The 23,412-nt window shown below is 42.9% G+C and overlaps 1 protein-coding gene and 1 long non-coding RNA gene across 2 annotated transcripts in view; one reads left to right on the plus strand and one right to left on the minus strand.

The window, feature by feature from the left end:
• Positions 1–470: 470 nt before the first annotated feature.
• On the minus strand, positions 471–9,008 carry LOC144504502 (uncharacterized). The gene is made up of 3 exons (XR_013499651.1): positions 8,442–9,008; positions 2,129–2,259; positions 471–785 (listed from the first exon to the last, which is right to left on the minus strand). It is a non-coding gene; the product is annotated as an uncharacterized LOC144504502 (long non-coding RNA).
• LOC144504500 (echinoderm microtubule-associated protein-like 6) overlaps positions 8,255–23,412 on the plus strand; it is a 376,096-nt gene continuing 360,938 nt past the window's right edge. Inside the window, exons 1-2 of the mRNA XM_078229865.1 lie at positions 8,255–8,362; positions 8,896–9,161. Coding sequence (XP_078085991.1) covers positions 8,965–9,161 — 197 coding nt within the window. The 5' untranslated portion in view covers positions 8,255–8,362; positions 8,896–8,964. The remainder of the gene's footprint in view (positions 8,363–8,895; positions 9,162–23,412) is intronic.

Raw genomic sequence — 23,412 nt, forward strand, 5'->3', positions numbered from 1 at the left:
CCTTCATCTCCATAGGAGTCTGTCCTGGAATATTCAAAGCCAAACTATCTCACTCTGTGACTAGAGGAGCATGCACACCTTTTGGAATCTCCATCAGACCTGCATGCATGTCCCATTGGTATCCAGCATTTGCCATTTGATGGACAAGTCTAGAAGCTCATCTTCTGTCTGGGACTTAGCATCTTCCTAGTCTGCAACTTTTCCCCAGAGTATTGAGTTCTGGGAATTTGCAGTCTCCAACAGCTATTCTGGCGATTGTGTGGTGCTCCACGCAGTTTCTGACAGACACGCAAAACTCCATGAGGTGCAAGTGGCTGAAGTGGTGTATGATGCAGGGCAAGGACGTGATGGTGCACCCTCTGAGACACCCGGCTCATCCTCGCATGTTAACGGAGGACACTCATGATTTTTGGCTGCTCTCCATTGAGGAGCGACATGACAGATAAAAAAGAGCAATGAGGAGTCAGACTGAATAACTATGAATGTACTATATGTACATAATTTTACATATGGACTCATTGCACGTCACGAGTATCAAGATTCCAGAGCTACTGAGACCGCCATCCCTTCCCCTGTACCCAACAAATTCCTTCACCCCAATTTCTGAGCGTGGATCCCCTTCAATCTTCATCAAAAAGTCCTTCTCCTCTCCTCTGCCAATCAACCATGTCCCTTGCTGGCTTGTCATCTCAAGGATGTCATCCTCCATCAGGATCAGCAGAGAGAAACTTTGGCATTCCACCATCTGTCAAGGATCATTCATGAGTGTTGCGCATTCTCTTCTCCTGTAAAGTCAAATGCAAATTAATGAGTTCAAATTCTGAATGGCTTAGCCATTCATGCTAAGGCACCTGAACAAGACATTGTGACACAGGTCCTCAGCTAGGTGTACCTGCCATCTTACACACCTCAGTCCTTGGCTGCTTGCTGTATGTCAAGAAGGGTGTCAAGTTGGCACAATGGTCATTGGTATACCATGCTTAAAAACACCTGGTAGACACCTCCCTGGCCTACCAAATGCATAGCCTCTTACAACTAGTCATTCCAATGGCAGGTGTCTTCCTTACTCCCCTTGCAGAGTACAGAAGGTCATTCACCTTCTTCTGGCATAGCAGCCAGCACCAGTATACATGGTTGCATGGCCCCATGGCTGATCACATCTGCTACCTCCACACTGCTGAAATGGAATCTGCGCCTTCCCGGTGGTGTGTTTGGTGATGGGGAGAATTTAATTAGAAGGGAATGATGATGGGTGAGGACTCCACCACCTTCTGAACTCCGGCCCTATTAAGTCCATGGCAGGAAAACCCATGGAAAGCCTTCACGTCCTTTGTTAAAAGGCACTGTGCCTTACCAAGGGACCCAGCATCGGGAAGGTGGGAGCCTGAGATCTTCGGCTTTGGGTGGATATTAGAAGCCACCATCTCCCCAGTGGTGCTACCATTCAATAGAGCTTCCAGCCTCTGATTGGACAGCAGCCTCGAGTGAACAGAATATCCACCCCTGGAATCTGATCCCAAGGGAAGGCCTACTGCTGACCTGATAAATGCCTGAGTGGCACGTGGCTGGCCTTCCTGAAAAGAGGTGATGAGACTCCCATTGCTTCAACAAGGTTCCACCCTTGGACACCGACAGCAATTAAACACCTCACCAGTGGCATTTTCTGCCCTATGTGTCCGCCCATCCACTGTGGACCTCTTCTAGGAAGACTTTCCTGCTGGTTAGTCCTTAACTGGCTGGCCAGCATGTAATTGAGGTCGTCTGTCAGTGATGAGCAGTTGTTTCGCCCACTTACACCCACAGGACCCACAAACCCACCATTAATTCCTGCCTTGGTGGGCAAGTACTGCTGGAGGCCAGTTCACAAATGGCATTGTCAAAGGCCTGGGAGGAAGGCATTTCAAAGACTTAGGAGCTGATAGCTCATGTCCTGGCCAGTGAATGATTCATGCCTCTGGGAAAAAAGAGAATGGAGAAAATACAAAATAAGTTACCTAAAAAAGGAACAGAGATAATGAAAGTGTGACAAATCTACTAGATCAGTAAATACATTTCAAGGCCAAAGCATTCACACTACATGTTCCTCCTACACACATGGTATGTTTTATTCAGGCTTGTTAAAACTTACTCTGCTATGATTTCTGTTCAACTATTGTTTGTGCTGCCAGATGGTTCTCCAACCTTAATTTCAAGCCTGATGTTGTTCCAACTTTCACAATTAATTTCTCATCAGGAAATCCAATAGTATGAGAATTGGACCTGTGACAGTGAAAATTACAATTTACTGGAATTGATGAAGCTGATACATTTCACCATTAGTCTCCATAAAATTAATCAAATATACAGTTGAGTTACAGTTTCTCTAATCACATGTCTTCACTTATTCAGAATGTTTGCAGTTTCTTAAAAATTAAAATAACCTAAGATTATCTATGAGTTACAATGAATTATGCATCTGGCTCAACTCTCCAAAATGAGCATTAAAAATTAATAATTATAATCAGTCTATTGCCAAGTATTAAAGTGAACATTCATCAACTGAAAACAATATAAGGTACATGACAAATCTTCAGTTTCAAATCTCTAATTAATTTTTTCCATCCAAGTCCCTGCAACAACTCATCATACAATGTTCTTCAACTGGGGACATTGACAGACTGGAAGTGAGTCACTTCCACAATGGGAGGACAAAAAAGTCATACAACCAGTTAGACTTAACTTTTCTCATGAATGGCAGAGTGGTTACACAGTGGCATTGACAGAATCTACAAAGAGGTTTTATACTTAGTTAAGACTGATGCATTTAATGATGAATTTCATTATCAAGGGCCTGCCATTTTGCTCCTTCTCAGGTAGGAGCTTTGCCAGTCTTGGGTATAGACCTACTCAGACTACAGTGGAAGGAGAAAGAATATTGTAAACAATATGTAGCAAAAGTCATAGGACTAATCTACATCAATTGTTATTCTAGATAGGCTCAGATATTACATATCATATTAAAATGAACAGTAGATCCTTCAAATTAAAATAATTTACTTAGGGATAGTGTCAGAGTACTGGAGAGTTGCAGATATTACAACCTTGATATTAAAGATGTAAGATAAGCCCAGCAATTACAGGCAGAAAGTTTGGTGTTCGGGAAACTTCTAGAAATAAAGGGCTGAACTTTACACTGCTTGGCGGTAAGCATGCATCTGACTCAAAAGTGTGTGAATTGCTGACTCCTGCCCCTTTATTTTTAAAATTCAGATGAAGCTACTTTTAGCCAAATAATGGCTGCCTGGTGGGAAGTCGGCCATCTGCTGAGAAGAATGGTGTGCAGCATGCCCAATTTGCCATTAAAGGGAACAAAGGGTACAGGCCATGAACCAGAAGTTGGTCAAGGTCATGCAAATAAAGGGACCCTGGCATGTGCTTGTGGTATCTGCAGCAGAATTAGTGCTCTGGAGGCTGAAGGTACAAGACTTCAAACTTTGAAGTTTCTAGACTATTTGGAGTAGCAGTTGCAGGTAAGAGCTTGTTTTTAAATGTTGCTGACCATTGTGCGATAATAAATTATTCAGGGTCCTGCCTGAGAGTAAAAGAGTTTTGAATAAATACTGGCCTAGTCAGCAAAGTCCACAGTTGGTGTTTTCCTATCCTGCCCATAGCGGGCAGGGTGCAGACCATGCAGAGGACCGTTGATCTCGGGTGGGATTTTCCCAGCTTTGGGGCAAGCATGGCCGGAAAAACCCGCCCCACATCTTATGAACAAATATTTTTTTAAACTCTCTGTTGGAAACAGTGCAGAAGGGTTGGGATGGGGACTGGGGAGGGTATTGGAAACTGGGGAAGCTGGCAGGATAGTGGAGAAATGGCTTCTGACTTTGAAAGCTCGCAGAATTTGGGGAGAAAGTTGTGTCTTACTGTTGAAGGGCCTAAGATTCAGGCACTGTTTACCATCTCCTAATGATGCCAGTGTGTATTTAGAGGAAGTGTACCTCTCCAAATGCACCTCAGGTGATGATGTTGCCCTAATTCTCTTGTTTTTTTGCCCTACAGGACAAACATTGGCAGCACTTGCCCCACGGGAACATTGATAACGTCTGAGGATGAGCAGGAAGCTTCAGAGTATTCAGTGTCACATCCTTCGTCTGCACCTAGTGCCAGCAGATACATGCACCTTGTGATGCATGACTCAGCTGTAAGGGAACCATACATTGGTAAAAGCACATCACAGTTGGGAGACCAGATGTTGGAGACTGAGATGGAGCAGGCCTCTAGTACTTGGAGGAGTTCTGGAGCTGACCTAGATGCTGTGTCCCAGTCTGATGACAAGTTCTGGTGTTGTCCCTCAGGCAGGAGACGCTGGATGTATAGTGTGGGGTATGTGGAGATGTGGCAGAGATTCCAGAGGAGTTACATGCACTGGACCAGTCATTGGACAAGTCCATCCAGGCCTAGATGACCCATTCTTCTGAAAGCATTGTGTCCTCTATTGAGAGACTGGCAACTGTCATGGAGGCCCAAGCCCAGCAGTTCACTGATGAGATACTGGGTACGTGTGCTGACCTGCACTCCATCACCTTGTCTCTGAACTGTGGTGCCCAGTGTCAGGGCAAGAGGGGGGAAGGGGTCATAGAAACATATGAATTAGAAGCAGGGGTAGGCCATTTGGCTAATCAAACCTGCTTTCCATTCAATAAGATCATGACTGATCTAATTGTGGCCTCAACTCCACATTTCATCTACCGTGATAACCTTTGACACCCTTTTAGTCAAGAATCTATCTACCTTTCCTTAAAAATATTCACTGGTCCTGCCTCCACCACTGTCTGGGGAAGAGAGTTCCAAAGATTCATGACCCTCTGAGAGAAAACAAATTCTTCTCATCTCCATCTTAAATGGGAGACCCCTTACTTTTAAACGGTATACTATAATTCTAGTTGATGAGGAGCCAGGTGTCACATCCAGATCCTGGTTCCTCTCAAGAAAGCAGCTGGGCCAAATGGACCTCATAGTAGCAGACGAGTAGCTGCTGACACTATTGGAGGACACATCTCAACGAGCTTCTCATGTGGAAAGCCACCCCTCCACCTCTCTGCCATTGACACAAATGCCTCAGAGTGCTGTGGCAACAGATGAACCTTCTTCCACCATGCAGGAGACTCCCACCATGGCAGTGTCCTCAGGGCCTGAAGCAACCAGAGGATGCCCACCAAAGTCATCCTAGGCACTGCTGAGAGTGTGGTGGCAGCAGGTTCAATCAAGACATCCAAGAAGGAATTGGATTGTTACCTGAAAAGGAAGAACATGCAGGGGTTTTGAGAAGAAAGTGAGGGAGTGGTACGAGATAAACTGCTCCTATGAAGAGCCGGTACAGACAGCATGGCCTGAATGGCCTTCTTCCCTCCTGTAACAACTCTGCGGTTATGATTTGAGAAGGCTACAGTTTTGTATTGGAGGAAATTGGAGAATTTTGGAGAGCATTGGAGAATAAAACTGTACTCAGAATTGGCCTAATTTATCTGATTGGCATTATAGTTATCGTAGTGTTTCCAGTAAGTGAAAATTTACATGAAACTTTGTGGTGGGGATGTGGGCAGGACACCATGTCACCTTGCGAGCGTTGAGCACCAATGAATCAATAGCTCATATCCTCTCCCAGCTATTTGCAGGAGCTACACAGTTTTCTGTTAGATAGGGGAGTAGACAAATGGCCAGTAATTAAAAATGAACTTGCCCAGAGTGAGGCAAAGGCTTTATGAACGATGGTTGAACAGTTGTTTGAATAATATAATTCTGCTTGTAAAGCTATATATTCATTGCCCCCAAGTTTTCTGTTACTTTCAATCTAAAAGTGAACACTATGGTAATTGTGGCTGGACTAGCTTGTTTACCATTGTTGTGAACCCCACTGATGTTCAATGTGAGGCCTCCCAAATCCCAGGAGGAAAACTTGGAATGTTGGTTCCTAACTATTTATTTTTGCCAGTTTGAAAAAAATGTGAGAAAAACGGTGAGGAAATAGGGGTCAGTCTTGTAAATTATTCAAATAACAAAATGTTTATTAAACTTAAAAACACACCATAAGAAAGGCAGCAGTAAAGAATGACATTTACAATTAGCTACAATAATGGTTACCCAGACAATATGCTTAAATTACCCCCAATCCAAATCTATCTACTTCCCTAAACTGAGAATACATCTTTCCCAAAACAACATCCCATAAGTTCTAACACTGTGAGCCAAATCCAGCAAATAATTACAACACAGGACCTGTAGCTTTATTTTGGGAAACTTTCCTCTAGTTTAGGATAGAACTTGTGGGGTCTGACACAGGCAGATTTCTGCTGCTTTCTTCTCTGCGAAACAGCTTGATTCAACGAGAGAGTTCTGTTTTGCAACTGGGCATGGCTATAATCTAGGTCTCTAGATCGCTAGTCTCCACTTTGCTTAACAAAGTGTCTGTTTTACCCTGCTACTAGGCTGTTTGGCATTTGGAGAAAAACTCCTTTGGTTAGGTTCCCCACCATCTGCACCTGTGCAATGGTCCCATCTTGGGAACACATTGAAGTATGTCAGAAATGAAAACAAAGAGCTGAATTTAAAGTGGGTGATGGTGAACAGTAAACCATGTTTGTGTGAAAATCACGTACAGGTCAATACAGATAGTTAAGGACAGTGGTTTTCCTTCTCTAAAGGACATTTGTGACTCAGTTGGACTTTTATGGCAATCCAAAAGCTTCATGGTCAATTTTACTGATACCAGTTTTTTCATCCAGATATTTAACGCAGAGATCAAATTCTCATGATGCCTTGGTGGGATTTAAACTCACATTTTCTGGTTTATTAGTTCAGTAACACAACCACTGCACAAGGAACCCTTTGACAGACATTAATACTTCCAGAAATATGCATAATACATGGATCTTGAAATTTAACATGAGCAACATTATGGTATTCTGTGCATAAACAGACACTTTAGATGGAAAAGAAAAGAAAATCCTTGAAGTATTCAGCAAGTCTGACAGTACCTGTCATGGAGAAACAGAATTAATATTTCAGATCATGAATTTCATCAGAATACTCTAAAAAGTAAATACTGGCTCAATAGAAGCATTTTATAGAAAATGAATTGATTCATGCAATGAAATTGGGAAAACTGAATCTGGCAAAAGACAATTATGAAAAATGATCAGATCAGATTCTGAGATAATAATTGGAGAAGATACATGTTTTTGGTTGCTGCTAGGTTTTTTGTTTAGATTTTCCTCCTTGCTCTTGAGTATTTCGATTTCATTATCAGTTTACTGTCCAGTTTATGATTTATTTTCTAGACCCTTAACTTGCAATTGTCATTGGAAAAATACTTTTTTGTTTCCTTTGTGTAAAATTAGAGCTGCAAGCACTCTTAACATATCATAATTTCTTTACATCGTATAAGTATCATATATTATTCCATGACTTAGCTTCATATATGTTACATTAAACAAAGTAAGTTAAAGGTTTGTAACAAGCTCAAACTTTTGGGGCATAAGCAAAATGCTACAATGATGGAAATCTGAAATAAAAATGGAAAATTTTGGAAATATTCAGGTCTGGCAGCATCTGTGGGGAAAGAGAGTTACTATGTTAGGTCGCTGAGACCTGAGGTTACCAACCTGAAATATCAACTGATTCTTTCTTTACACATATTGCCTGGCTCGCTGCGTATTTCTAACATTCCCTGTTCCTATTTCAATGCTTCTGGGGGTCTAAAGCAACCTCCTCAATTCCCAAATAATTGGGTTACAAGTCAAAACTTCATAAAATGTAAACAAAATATTTATATATATTTTAAGAAGTTCTGAATAACCTTGAAATGTAGACAGTCAGTTCAATTCATAAATGTCAGCTGATGTGTTGCATAAAATTCTGGGCAATCTAGTTTGTGATTAGATTGTCAGGAAATCTTTCATATACAAACCAAATCTCAATGGCCCTCTTTGAAAGTAAGATCTTGTTATTTTCATTTATCATATTTTACTTTGTTCTTGGGATGTGAGTGTGGCTGACAAGAACCTAGCCTCAATTTCCCTTGAGAGGTGAAGAACTGCTTTTTGGAAACAATGCAGTCCGTTTGGTGTAGTTACATCCATGTTATTGTGAGGAAGGGAGTTTCAGGATTTTGATCATGTCACAATGTCATAGTTTTACAAGCACAGGAAGAGATCGGGATTAAGAACGTCTATACAGTTCCAAATAAGGATGGTGTGACTTGGAGAGGAACTTCCAGGTGGTGGTGTTCGCATGCATCTGCTACCCTCGTCCTTCTAGGTGATAGAGGTCGCGGGGTTTGCAGAGTGCTGTGGAAGGAGTCTTTGCAAGTTGCTTTCTGACAGTGAGAAGACAATTTTATTTATTTTTACTTTCATCGCTCGAGAATATCAGAGCCCATTAAGCTATCTCTTGCGACGCACCTGTATTCTCGTCGCCGCGTTGAGTTTTAAAACCGATATTTTAGAAATTTCCTGTCACCATCCGTCGCGAAAGAAAGGAAATATTTCTCAGGGACAGTTGGCGTTGAGCAGCTGCAACGTGCGCGCGGGCTGACGCTCTCGCACGCACTGCACATTGCGCGCGGTGTGCTACGTTCCACCCCGCGCGGACGTTAACGGCCGCTCTGGCGCTGTTACTAAGCGACCCTTCCCTCTTGGTAACGAGCGCGCGCGGCGCTTCCTAACGAACTCATCTCCGTCCTTCAGTGTCGGCTGCTTGCTGCTGCTGCATTCAGCTGACATCATTGGGAGTTATTATTGCCGCTGTGTAGAGGAGAGGTACCTTTTTTTTTGGATGAACCAGGGACTATTGTAATGGTTGCATTTTTGTTTAGAAATTCTAATAGAGGTTTGTTGTTCTTCTTCTTCCTGCAAGTGTTATTTGGAGCAGTCTCCCTGGGGGTGGAGAGAAGGACGGCAGAGGAATATTAGGGAAGGAAAGGAAATGGCTGATAGGACTGCACCGAAATGCCAGCTGCGGTTGGAGTGGGTTTATGGTTACCGAGGTCACCAGTGTCGGAATAACCTGTACTACACGGTTGCCAAGGAGGTGGTCTACTTCGTTGCCGGAGTGGGAATTGTATACAACACCAGGGAGCATACACAGAAATTTTTCCTTGGCCACAACGATGATATTATCAGGTAATGTACACCAAGCGGAATGAAATGTGATACTTCACAAAATAATAGTCCCTGATTCACCATCTGCATTTAAAAATGTGATTTACTATGTAAGGATTGCATACTTATTGCAGTATTTATTTTTGTACAATATTCATAGAACATAATTATTGATATCTATAGTTTGCCTTTGTAAGATTATGTCCGGTGCATTAATTTTATGCATCAAGTTTCACGATAATGTATAGGCGTTCATATGCATTAAACAGTGGAGTAAATGTTAATGATCATCGTTCATTTTTGTTAGCTGACACAATCGGGTTATTTGTACCTGTAGTTTCATTTTTTTTATGTACAGGGCTTTTATTTAAATTCGGGTTACATATTGGAGTGATTTTTAAATTGGTTATTTAAAATGGAATTCAGGTATATGTTGCCAGGTGTTTTTCCCATTTTTCATTGATTTAATGCAAATTTTTGGTACCACTGTACTCTGCTGGTCGGTTCATTGCAACTTGTAGTGTAAAATCGCTGTCTGTTTTGATATGTTTACGTTGGTGCTGAAAAGAGGTGAAAATGATCTTTATGTAGAGGATACCTCTCCGAACACTGGCAGGGAGGTAAACGAAATTTCTCTAGGACGCAACGTCCATAGAAACGGAAGCTAAGCCGAATGACTCCAGTGAGAGGTACTGTACAGGATTTGACAGCAATAAATGGTTTTTAAAGGCCTGGGCTGAATCTATTTCACTATATTTGTACCGCTGGTACTTCTACTGCTAAATTTAAAATCAAGTCTTCAACCACAGGGATGGGGTCCAGTGTAGCACATTAAGAGCCATGTTTTTTTTTAATGGATACTGGGCTTGATTTTATTCTTTTATATGTAGAAAGTGGAACAAAAAACGGCCTTCATAGTATATTACAATACAACTCACTTGAAATAATTTTTGAATATTTTTGAGCATAGACATTCTGTTTTCAATTTTTGGCATTTGTATATGTTAATAGCCCCATGAAAGTCTAGTTTAAATTCATTTTATTTTTATATTGCTGTAATTTCATTCTAATAGTGCTGTTATCATTGGCAGTTCCCTGGATAAAGTGCTGTATAAAATGTAGTTTTTGAATTTAAGAAATTGGCCTGAAACTGACAAACGTGGTAGGGCAGAAAGGATTACATTTTGTTTCTTCCATTAGAAATTATTTCTGAGCATTAACTCCAAATTTTAAAAAAAACGCTTTTTAAAATTTGCCTTCCAATAGGTTTAAATATAGTACTTGGTTGTTGAGTAAACATTATACTGCTGAAATAACATTTTTCTTGTTTCGTATGAGGTCTTTACTTGAAATCTTTCTAGGACTGTCACAGTGTACAAAATTAACCCTTAGCGCTTAATTTCAACAATTAGAGACTCCACATTATTGAATTACAACACAAGTTTCCTCTGACATGATAACTGCTTTGAATTTGAGTTTAAAAGAGAAAAAATAGTGAAGTGGCTGGGAAACACTGGTGAGTAGAGTTGTTATAGTTCCGTTATATCAAACCACAACTATAATGCAGCAACATCTTAGCTGTGCATAGAGTTGCAAAACTATTAACTTTTCTCGGTTTGGAATACCATTTATTGTTTCATGTATCAGCTTATTCTGTATTTAGCACAAGGAGTTAAAGACTTTTTTGCAGTTAGTTGAAAAGAATAACTGTAATCTGTCACCATAGCACCAGCTGCGATTGTTTTAGGATGATGCTCAGTTTAGTGAAAAGCTTATCTTCATATTTTCAATATTTTATACAGTTTTCTTCTTGATTATAGCAACTGTCCTCGTGAGAGTGGCCTTCAGAGCCAGAGGCTCCATTTTCCAATGATGGGGCTACAAGGTTGAAACCCTGCTTTGATGGATCCTACTGGCTTTGGACCACTTTATTTATGACTTCAATGCAGACAACTGAACACACCCTTGTGCTCACCAGTCTATCCCAGGAGTGCCCACTTGTCATGGCGGTGCTCCTGGCTTGCCATTGGGCCTCCAGTCTCCAGAACCTGTCTGTTCCCCTTATTAGAATAGTGAACATAATAGTGGCCAGTTAGGAGACTGCCTCTGGAAAGGTGCTAAGAGGCTGTTTCTCCTTGTGGGAAAGTCTAGAACTAGAGGATATATTCCCAGAGCAAGGGGTCACCTATTTAAGATGGAGATGAGGAAGGATTTCTTCTAAGGTTAGTGAATCTGTGGAATTCTTTACCAGAGAGGCTGAGTCATTCAGCATGTTAAAGGCTGAGATAGACATTTTTAATCAGTAAGGGAATCAAGGGTAATGGGGATAAGTGGGAAAATGGAGTTGAGGATTATCGTATCAGATCAGTCATGATCTCATTAAATGGCAGAGCAGACTCAATGGGCCAAATGGCCTATCTCTGTTCCTGGTCTCAGCCTGTGTTTTTGTACGCCGATAACATGGATGGGTTTTGGACTCCCACGTGGCCCAACACTGGACTCCCAACTCATGCTGGAAAATTCCAATTACTGAATCAGTGCTTTACCTCAGTTTTCATAGAAATCATAGAAACTCTACAGTACAGAAAGAGGCCATTCGGCCCATCGAGTCTGCACCGACCACAATCCCACCCAGGCCCAACCCCCATATCCCTACATATTTTACCCACTACTCCCTCTAATCTATGCATCCCAGGACACTAAGGGGCAATTTTAGCATGGCCAATCAACCTAACCCGCACATCTTTGGACTGTGGGAGGAAACCGGAGCACCCGGAGGAAACCCACGCAGACACGAGGAGAATGGGCAAACTCCACACAGACAGTGACCCAAGCCGGGAATCAAACCCAGGTCCCTGGAGCTGTGAAGCAGCAGTGCTAACCACTGTGCTACCGTGCCGCCCATTTTCATAGACGGTTGTACGTGGCAATTGAAAGGTACAAATGGAGATGATTAAACTATTAGTTTGGATAACTAAGAGAGTGGTGCATAACATTGGTGGAAGTCAAAATGGCTTGGGAAAGTCAGAGAGAAAGTATCAGAAGCCCTGATCACAACCTTTTAAATATTCTTGGGTATGTAAGTTTTGTCAGAGCATTATCAACATAACAGCTCTGACCAAAAAAAGAGGAAAGAATAAAGTAGATAGCCAGAAACCATAATGTTGAATGTAATCAAGGGCACTTGGAAAGATGTGCTAATTAAAGAAAGCTATCATAGCTTTATAAAAGACATGTCATGTTAACTTTTTGAGGAAGTAATTGAGTGTATTGACGAAGGAAATACAGTCAACATTGTGTAAATAGATTTTGAAAAGGGCACTTGATACGGTACACCATACAAAGTTTGTTGATAAAATTAAAGGCTTTGTTATCTTGGAGATATGGTGGGGAGTTAGTCCAATGTAAGATTACAAATCTGAAAGACATGTTAACAGTGGTTTTTTAACTTGGCATTTAACTTCTTGATTTGGAGTCGAATGTATGGTTGGGGCATGATAACCCACATAATGCAGTCTCAACTCCTGTATTTAAAGAGCCAAACTGAGTTGGAAACAAGGGAGGACAAGATATGGCAATGGATTTCAGATTGGGGTGAAGATCTTATTTGATGTGCTGATGGGATCAGTGAGGAGCTGCAGAGAGATATTCTTCCCCAGCAATAGGGAAAAATAAAAACACTGTTGACAAGAAAAAGATATTGGTTGAGGAGGTCAACAGAGGAGTGCGGATCCAGTGAAGGACGTGTTTTAATATTCTCATTAGGTCATGAAAGGTGAGTATGGTTAAACATTTATCTACATCCTGTGGTGCACATCATCCCATTCCCTCACTCTGTCTTGTCAAGCCTACTCCATTATAGCATTTTTCACACCCACTTACCTTGCATGTGCACCCATTCATCTACTACCATATATTTCCTCAAACTCTCTTCTATTATTCCATCGCTTCCACTCACCATCTTGAGGACTTGTGTAAATGATATCCTTCCCCTTGCTGGTCTTCTTTCAAAACAAAGGCAGTTAACTGATGAGCACAAGTCCTCACTCACTTGATGAAGGAGCAGCGCTCCGAAAGCTTGTGCTGCCAAATATACCTGTTGGACTTTACCCCAGTCCAACGTCAGCATCTCCACTTCCATGCCCAAGCCAGTTTTGTATCCATCTTACCAGCTCACCTCGGATCCCATATGGCTTCACCTTCTGTAAGAATTGAAGTTTGCCTTTGCAGGTGGACTCTAGCAGAATGGGTACCGGGAGTGAGTGAAGGCTCCAGTTTTCATTTTTATGGCATTAAAGGTGGTTGTTCTTGATAGCCTGATTTAGTACAGCAGTCCGATAGCTGTTTCTGGAAACCTTCCTCAGTCTCTTCCTGTTCAGAAGCAGTTTCTGTTTCAAAGTGCCTCTCATGATGTTCAAGTTGGTTCTCTGTTTAGGCAGCTTCCAGCCTTTTCTTAGTTTGAAACACCGAGATGGCTGCTCTCAAACTGACAAATATTCGGCATTAGCCATTCAAACAGCCTTTCCCCTATCTGGGGTTCTTCTTTCATTTAGGTGCTTATCAGTTAACTGCCTTTGGTTTGAAAGAAAACCAGCAAGGGGAAGGATACCACTTACACATGTGGGACATTCGTTGAATAGTGTCTTTTGTGATCCTTCTCAAGATAAGCAGTTTCATGACGATTTGGAAGCAATACACAAAGGTGCCAAGTTGTCTGTTCGTACATCCCTCTTCTGAACAAAGTCGTCTTTAAAGTATTTTAGCAAGTATGTGCTTTTCAAACAGTTGTCCTTAAAAATCTCTCATATCATAACTACACGTTCATGACAGTACCCATGGAACCTGATTCCACCACTAACTTGTGTTAGTGAGTGATGATTTTCTGCTACTTCTCACCCATATTGTGGAGAGTCAAGACGATAATGCTAATTATTGGGGAATGGCATTCTTTAGATTCCTCCAGTTTTAAAAAAAAATCAACCACTTTCCTTTTTCCAACATACAGTCAATGTTGCACCTGTTTTCTTTAATCCACTTTGGGATATTTTAAATAGGGGAGCACGTGGGTTTAAGCGCGCGTAGCATTAAGACCAGCAAATACACATGCCCAACAGGAAGCCAGTTCGACACACTTTTGATTTGATTTATTATTGTCACATGTATAACATACAGTGAAAAGTATTGTTTCTTGCGTGCTATACAGACAAAGCATACCGTTCATAGAGAAGGAAACGAGAGAGTGCAGAATGTAGTGTTACAGTCATAGCTAGGGCGTAGAGAAAGATCAACCTAGTGCAAGGGAAGTCCATTCAAAAGTCTGACAGCAGCGGGGAAGAAGCTGTTCTTGAGTCGATTGGTACGTGACCTCAGACTTTCGTATCTTTTTCCTGACAGAAGAAGGTGGAAGAGAGAATGTCTGGGGTGCGTGGGGTCCTTAATTATGCTGGCTGCTTTGCCGATGCAGCGGGAAGTGTAGACAGAGTCAATGGATGGGAGGCTGGTTTGCGTGATGGATTGGGTTATATTCACGACCTTTTGTAGTTCCTTGCGGTCTTAAGCAGAGCAGGAGCCATACCAAGCTCTGATACAACCAAAAAGAATGCTTTCTATGGTGCATCTGTAAAAGTTGATGAGAGTTGTAGCTGACATGCCAAATTTCCTTAGTCTTCTAAGAAATTAGAGGCGTTGGTGGGCTTTCTTAACTATAGCGTTGGCATGAGGGGACCAGGTTGTTGGTGATCTGGATGCCTAAAAACTTGAAGCTCTCGACCCTTTCTACTTCGTCTCCGTTGAAGTAGACAGAGCCATGTTTTCCTTTACGCTTCCTGAAGTCGATGACAATCTCCTTCATTTTGTTGACATTGAGGGAGAGATTATTGTTGCCACACCAGTTCACCAGATTCTATATCTCATTCCTGTATTCTGTCGTCTCATTGTTTGAGATCCGACCCACTGTAGTGGTGTTGGCAGCAAACTTGAAAATCAAATTGGAGGGGAATTTGGCCACAGAGTCATAGGTGTATAGGGAGTATAGTAGGGGGCTGAGAACACAGCCTTGTGGGGCACCAGTGTTGAGGATGATCGTGGAGGAGGTGTTGTTGCCTATCCTTATTGATTGTGGTCTGTGAGTTAGGAAGTTCAGGATCCAGTCGCAGAGAGAGGTGCCGAGGCCCAGACCATGAAGTTTGGAAATGAGTTTCATGGGAATAATGGTGTTGAAGGCTGAGCTGTAGTCAATAAATAGGAGTCTGACATAGGTGTCTTTGTTATCCAGGGTTGAGTGCAGGGCCAGGGAAATGGTATCTGCTGTGGACCTGTTGCGGCTGTTGGCAAACTATAGTGGATCTATGTAGTCCGGGAGGCCGGAATTGATTCGTGCCATGACTAGCCTTTTAAAGCACTTCATAATGATGGATGTCAGAGCCACTGGCCGATAGTCATTAAGGCACGCTGCTTGGTTTTTCTTTGGTACCGGGATGATGGCCATCATCTTGAAGCAGATAGGGATCTCAAATTGTTGTAAAGAGAGGTTGAAGATGTCTGCGAATACCCCTGCTAGCTGATCTGAGCGCTCGTCCAGATACTTTCTGTAGGTTGACCTTTGAGAAAGCTGCTCTGACGTCTGCAATGGTGACCCCAAATACAGGTTCATCCAGGGTGGAGGGCATTCAAAATGGGCGTAGAATGCTTGACCTCATCAGGGAGGGTGCGTTGGAGTTGGCAATTTTACATGTCTTCATCTTGTAGCCTGTTATGTCTTGCAAACCTTGCCATAGTCGGCGGGGGTTAGTGTGGCTAGCCTGGGACTCTAACTTGGTCCGATCCTACATTTAACTTGAATGACGTTTCAACTCGCTTTCAAATTTAACACACCTACAGGATTCACAATCTTCCTGCAACTTAAAGACACAATGACAATTAAGAAGGCTGGGAATTGGTTAGACTTTCTGTTGTTGGAGATGGTCATTGCCTGGCACTTGTGTAGCACAAATGTTACTTGTCAATTGTCAGACAAAGCTTGAATATTGTCCAATTCTTGCTGCATGCAAACACAGGTTGCTTTATTACCTGAAGAGTTGCGAATGAAACTGAACACTGCAATTATCAAACATCCCCACTTCAGCTCTGAAGAAGAGTTATAGCGACTTGAGACGTTAACTCTGTTTCTCTCTCCACAGATGCTGCCAGTCCTGCTGAGTCTTTCAGCATTTTCTGTTCTTATCCCCACTTTTGACCTTATGATGGAAGGAAGGTCATTTTTGAAGCAAATGAAGATAGTTCGGCCTATGACATTGCCCTGAGGAAGTCCTTTAGCGATATCTTGGGACTGAGATGATTAAGATGTACAGGTGAATCACTGAATGGTGAGGTGGTCATGGGAACAGCCCTTCCTATGTATACATGGAGAGAAAAGGTCAAAAAGACTCATGGCCTTGTTGGAGAAAGCTCGTTCTCGAGCCCAGAGCTGGTCAGGATCAGAATGTTGGCCAGGAAATGTTAAGTGAGCCTCCTGAAATGGAAAGTAAAATTTCTGGAAAATTGCAACAGGTCAGGCAGCATCTGTGGAGCGAGACACCAAGTTAAAACGTTTCAGATTCATGATCCTTCATCAGAATGCGAAAAAGTTAGAGATGTAACAAAATTAAATAAATGCAGAGGCAGGGAAAGGAGGAAAGAACAAAAAGAAAAGTCTGTGGTAGAGTGGAAGGCAAGAGTGACTAAATTACAAAAGCGATGATGAGTAGAATTTAATGTCCTCTGCAGTAGTAAGTGTGGCAGGTGGGGCATTTAATCAAGCAGGAGGGTGGTGGGTGGAAACCGTGTTGCCTTCTCACTCCACTCCGATTTAAGCATGGTGGAAAGGCTCATAGACAGCCTTCCCATTTAAGGACCTCTGAGCAGGGGGCGCGACACACAGGAGTATGACAAGCAACTTGTGCAGCACTGTGGATCCTTGTGATTCCTCATTCAAAGTGGGGAGGGGGTGGGGAGAGGGGGGGGTCGGGAATGAATGTACCCTGGCATTGAAACCAGCTTCCCCCCCCCCCCCCCCCCCCCAACCCCACAATCATCCTCTGCAATCACTTGGCTATGGTCTAGGGTCCAGTGACGATACTGGGCCTCTGGTTGGTGTCGTACAGGGAGCAGCCACCGCATCCCTGCTGGCACAATTGTCAATAGAGCTGCCAACCTCTTACTGACTGGGAGCTCTTGGTGGTTGTGACTTCGGCATCTGGGGCCTTTGATGCTGAGGAAGGTCCAGTATTGTCCCTGCATGCCACTTCCCTAAAAGAGAAAAAAACTGGGCTCTTGCCTGTTGTTCAGCTGGTGGACAAGACCCCTATTGGCTCCATTAAATACAGCTTGATGGCGCAAAGCAAAAGGAAATGGTAATAGGATAAGTGAAGAAGCAAAAGGTCAGTCTGGGGAAGCTATAGCTGACAAAAATAGAACCATTACCAGCAGCCGCTGTATGAAGAATTGGGAGCTGTGATTATTTTCTGAAATCGTAGAATTCAACATTGAATCCAGAAGAATGTAGAAGGCTTATGCAGAACATGAGATTTTGTTTCTTGAGCTTCCATTGAGTTTCATTGGAACACTGTAGGAGGCTGAGGTCAGAGTGGAAGAATTGAAGTGGCATGCAACCAGCAGATCAGAGTCACACAGGCTGACTGTGGAGATTACATTGTGAGCAGTGAAAACAGTACACTTAAATTGAAAGAAGTACAAATAAATTACCGTTTCATCTGGGAGTTATTGGGCTCCTAGGTGGAGAAAAGGTTTGAGCTAAAAGGGCAGGATTTGCATATCTTTGCTTACAAGGGGAGTGGATGATGGAAGAATGGACCAGGGAGTGAATGGTCCCTGCGACTAGCTGAAAGAGAAGGGGCAAGCAAAGGTGTCCAGTGGTGGCACTGTGCTGAAGGTGGTGGGATGGCGAATGGAATCAGAGTTGTTGCAGCGCAGAAAGAAGTCATTCGACCCAGCAGGTCCTTGCTGATTCTGAGAGAGCAATCCAGTTAGTCCCACACTTCTGTCCATTTCCCATGCTTCTGTAAATGCTTTTCCTTCAAGTAATGTAGACAGAAAATCTGTTCCAATTAGCTGATGCTAAAGAAGCTTGGGGACAGATTTAACCTTAAGACCATTATGCATAGGAACAGAAATAGGCCGTACAGCCCATCGAGTCTGCTCCGCCATTCAATGAGATCATGGCTGATCTGATATACTCCTCAGCTGCACTTCTCCACCATGTCCCCATAACCCTTGATTCCCTTACTGATTAGAAATTTGTCAATCTTGGCCTTGAACATACATAATGACCCTGCCTCCAAAACCCTCTACGGTAAAGACTTCCATAGATTCACTATCCTCTGAGTGAAGAATTCCTCCTCATCTCTGTTTTAAATGGGTGACCCCTTAATCTGACATTATGCTCTCTGATCATAGAAATCATAGAAACCCTACAGTGCAGAAGGAGGCCATTCGGCCCATCGAGTCTGCACTGACCACAATCCCACCCAGGCCCTACCCCCACATATTTTACCCGCTAATCCCTCTAACCTACACATCCCAGGACTCTAAGGGGCAATTTTTTAACCTGGCCAATCAACCTAACCCGCACATCTTTAGACTGTGGGAGGAAACCGGAGCACCCGGAGGAAACCCACGCAGACACGAGGAGAATGTGCAAACTCCACACAGACAGTGACCCGAGCCGGGAATCGAACCCGGGACCCTGGAGCTGTGAAGCAGCAGTGCTAACCACTGTGCTACCGTGCCGCCTAGACACTCTCACAAAAAGGAGCATCCTCTCAGCAACTACCCTGTCAAGCTCCCCGAGAGTCACATATGTCTCGATCAGATTGTGTCTCATTCTTCCAAACTCCAATGAGTGCAGGTCCAATCTACTCAATCTTTCCTCATACAAAAATCCCTCCATTCCTGAGATCAACTTGGTGAACCTTCTCTGAACTGCCTCTGATGCCGGTATATCATTCCTTAGAAAAGGGGCTCAAAACTGTTCACAGTATTCCAGGTGTGGTCAAACTACCTCCTTGTACAGTTTTAGCAAGACTTCCCTACTTTTGTACTCCATTGCTTTTGAAATAAAGGCCAACATTCCGTTTGCCTTCCCGATTACCTGCTGAAATGGCATGCTAGCTTTTTGTGATTTATGCAGGTGGACCCCAAATCCTTCTGTGCTGCAGTTTTCTGCAGTCTTTCTCCATTTAAGTAATATTCAGCTCCTTTATTCTTCCTACCAAAGTGCATGACTTCACATTTTTCTACATTATATTCCATCGGCCACGTTTTTGCCCACTCCCTTAACTGTCTGTGTTCTTCTGCAGACTCTGTGTCATCCTCACCACTTGCCTTCACACCTATTTTTATGTCATCTGCAAACTTGGCAATAGTTCTCTCGTCCAAGTTATTAATATATATTGTAAATAATTGTGGTCCCAGCACAAATCCCTGTGGCAGTCCATTATTACAGGTTGTCACCTTGACACTGCACCTCTTATTCCAGTTCTGTGTTCTATCGGTTAACAAATCCTCTATCCATGTTGATATATTACCCTCTATACCATGGCTCTTATCTTATTAAGTAGCCTTTTGTGTGGTACTTTATTGAAGGTTTTGGGCAAGATTTACATGGGAGATGCGAGGAAGAACTTTTTATGCAGCGAGTGGCAATGACTTGGAATGCACTTCTCTCTGGTGAAAGTGAAGGCAATCATTGATATCAAAAGAATAAGCATGTGAGGGAAATGAACTTGTAGGGCTGGGGAAATTGGATTTTCGGGTGCAGATAGACCAGGGGATATGGGACTGACTGGATTGCTCTATAGAGAGCAGATATGGACTTGTTGGGCTGAATGGCCTCCTTCTGTGCTGTAATGACTCTATGGGTGGTTCCTGGGTGGATGTGCGATCCTGCTGATCACAGCAGCCTACAGCCTGGCTGGATACAGAGTTAAAGCTACCTATCTGATTGGATTGCAGTTCTGTAGTCCCAGCAGCCAGCGCCAATGGCAACAGGTCCAGGCCTGGGACCATCAGCAGTCCCCATATTCTAAGTCCCGAAATCCAGGCCTCACGATGGGGATGTGGGGAGAGGGGTTGGGAATACTGATGGCGAGACTGTGGGCAGAGAGCGGGATTGGAGCACCTTTGGGGGAGGGGGCACGGTTATGCTCCAAGTAGAGAGGGGCCCTTGATCGAGGCACCCTTCAGTTCCTGCCCAAGGCGAGTGATCTGCTAAGCTTCTCCCTCCTTTGAATTCCTCGAGCCGACCTCAAGTTTGGGGCTGGATGGAAAGCATGTTAAATGCAATGCCAGTTGATGATAAAACATGGAGTCTTCCTTGCTGAGAGTTTATTGACCTAGTGCAGAGTCAACATTCCTCAACCTCACTGGTGTCCCACCTATCCCCATTTATGTGTGTTCTAATACCGATCACCTGTTTAACAATTAACATTAAACTTTAACAATGTTGTTAATATTGACAGATTCTCCTCTTTAAATAAGTGCAGAGTTCCTTTAAAATTGTACCCTCTAGCTTGTATTACCTTTTTTTAGCAAAGCAGATAGTGTCACACTTCTCATGTGATAAGTATCTGCCAGTTCCACCCGCCTGTCCTCTTGAGGTCTTATCATCTGCTCACTATTCACTACATTTACAAGGTAACAATCAAATCCTGAGATGGAGGGAAATGACTGAGGTTAGATGTGTGGAAAATGGGAAGGATGCTGTCGAGCATCTGTTAACCATAGTGGAAAGGCATTTTCGGTTAAGGAAAACTTAATTGGAAGCAATGGTGTGGAAGGTGACATCGTCCGAACAGATGTGATGGAGTGGAAAATCTGGGAGAATTGAATAGGACAGGCAGAATAAATGACAGAAAAGAGTGAAATTACATACCTCCGCCACAACCAGCTTTCTGTAAAAGCTCTATTCAATTCCCCTAATTTCTCCACTATATCTGTTCTGATGTCACCATACACATCGTGGCTTCCAAGTTTTCATTAACTGAGGATACCCTTCCACCATGGTTAACCAGTACCCTCCAATGAAATGCACTTAGACTTGTGGTGGCAGAAAGCAGTCAGCTTGAACAGTTAACTCAAACTGGGGAAAAAGCATTCTGTTTGTCCAAGCCAGGGCAAAAAGGCAGTGGAATAATCCAGAGTTCTTATGCTCTTTGAAGTCTGGGGAAGAAGGAGAAATCAGAGTTCCAGGTGCTGTGGCACACCTTTGGGTTATATCCCTGAAAAAGAGAATGAATCTTCAAGATTTAATTAGATAAGGGAACTTTTGGGGGAAATAAAAGTAAAATTGGATTCATAGTATATATAAGCTATAGTGTTAAATTAATAGTGCTTGCTTTGATTTTTTGTGGTTATATAGATTTTGTTTAAAAACAAGAAATCCTGTGTTGTGGTTCTTTCAGCCAATCACTGGGGTGTTTAAATTTCTCTTTAAACATTGATGATCCCTACCATGATTATAATATGATGCAGGCAGCCAGGCAACTTTGTGCTGCATACTCATTTCAATTATTTCAACGTCCAGCCAGCATTAACGCTGCTGTTCAGACATATCAGCAGGGGGCAAATACTGAGAGTGGTTGGTACTTTTAAATTTAGTCTGCAGCATTAAGAATGGCACAACATGGCTGAGAATGGTCCTTGAAGTTTTCGAACACTGCACTGGAGGCCTTGGAGGAGGTGGAGAGAGGTAGCAATGTCCTGTGTCCATAGGATGCCCTCCAGACACGCACAGAGAAGGCAGTAGGAATAGATAACCAAGGGATGCCAGGAGTCGAGCCCTGAGGACCATGGAAACTCAGTTACCTCATATGAGTGGCAGAGTCACTGAATTATTATAACAATGCCAGATCTTACCAACGACAGCAACAGTCTTAGATGTTGTTCAATTCATCACACCCCCATCACTCAATACCAGCAATCTCTATCCATCAGAACTCGTATCTAATATTCAGTTACTTCACCATATTCTCCCACACTTTGCCTCACATCTACATCTCCAGCTTGCTATTAAAGATGAAATTCATGCCACCCAAACACATCGCACCACACTCCTGCTCTCTCTCTCTCTCAAGAAAAGGTGGTGCAAAAATGGAGGGTCGCAAATGTGCCTATATATCCTAATCCTCACGGAAGAGATGGTGCTGGCCTTTGCTGAGGCTATGACTATTGGGTGAAGCCATCAAATAGGAAAGTATCCTTGTGTCTAATCCTTGCCACATCCCACCTGCCCCTCTTCCCATACTTTTTTCTGATTTACGAGCTGTAGATTGTGTAAGCATTCACCTCTTACTATACCCACCACTTCTTGCACCACAACTTTACCCTCGTGCCTTTCTCCTTTCGGATATCCAAGAAGTGCTATGGCTAGGCAGTGCAGAAATAGTAAGAAGCTGGCAATGGTGATGTACCCTTGCTTAATTTCACATTTGCAGCCACCAAATCACATTGCATGTATAGTATAGAGGTGCAATCTGCATGTGGTGAGACACTGAGAATGGATGGACTACAGCCAGGGCAGGAGCAAGGATAATGCAGGTTCTAGTTTGCTGGATGGTGAGGTCATACAGGAGCTCTGCTGCAGAGGATTTTGATGCAGCAATATACAGAAGAGTATTGATGAGTGTGTGCGGCAAAATGCTTGGTTTATTTGAAAGCCTGCCAGAAAGCCTGCAGTCGCTGTGAGGGAGCATGGTGAAGTAAGGCACCAACTTGGCGCAGAGCTCAGAGCCCATCCTCTCCACTCTGCAAATGGTCATATCTGTTTGCACACTTGAGGACCCAACTGTGTTGCAGCACCTGGTGGCCAATATTACAGCTTCCATTGTAGCGCAAGCAGCAACCACCCAATGTTTGAATAGTTCAGGGGAAGCTCAAGCAGCTTCCATCATGGCTGTGGCTTATAGTGTGTAAAGGATTATCAGGTCCAGCAACTTGCACGACCTACCTCCTAAGGTGAAACTCCCGTCCTATATCTTTCTTTGTATTTATTTACTCACATACCAGGTACTTTCTTAATTAATCTTCACTTCACACTTCCCATCTTGTGGAACTCAAAACTGCATAGTCTTTTTACTGTGATTTTACTAACATTTTTTATGAATTTGTCTTTGCATCCCATTTTTAATATTTTGTATAACGTATTACCATTTAACTAGTTATTGATATAAAACTATGTTTTGGTAAAGTGCTGTTAGCCTACCTTTATAGATATTGG

The sequence above is a fragment of the Mustelus asterias genome, chromosome 15 (genome assembly GCF_964213995.1).
Source record: "Mustelus asterias chromosome 15, sMusAst1.hap1.1, whole genome shotgun sequence".
Classification (NCBI taxonomy): Eukaryota; Metazoa; Chordata; class Chondrichthyes; order Carcharhiniformes; family Triakidae; genus Mustelus; species Mustelus asterias.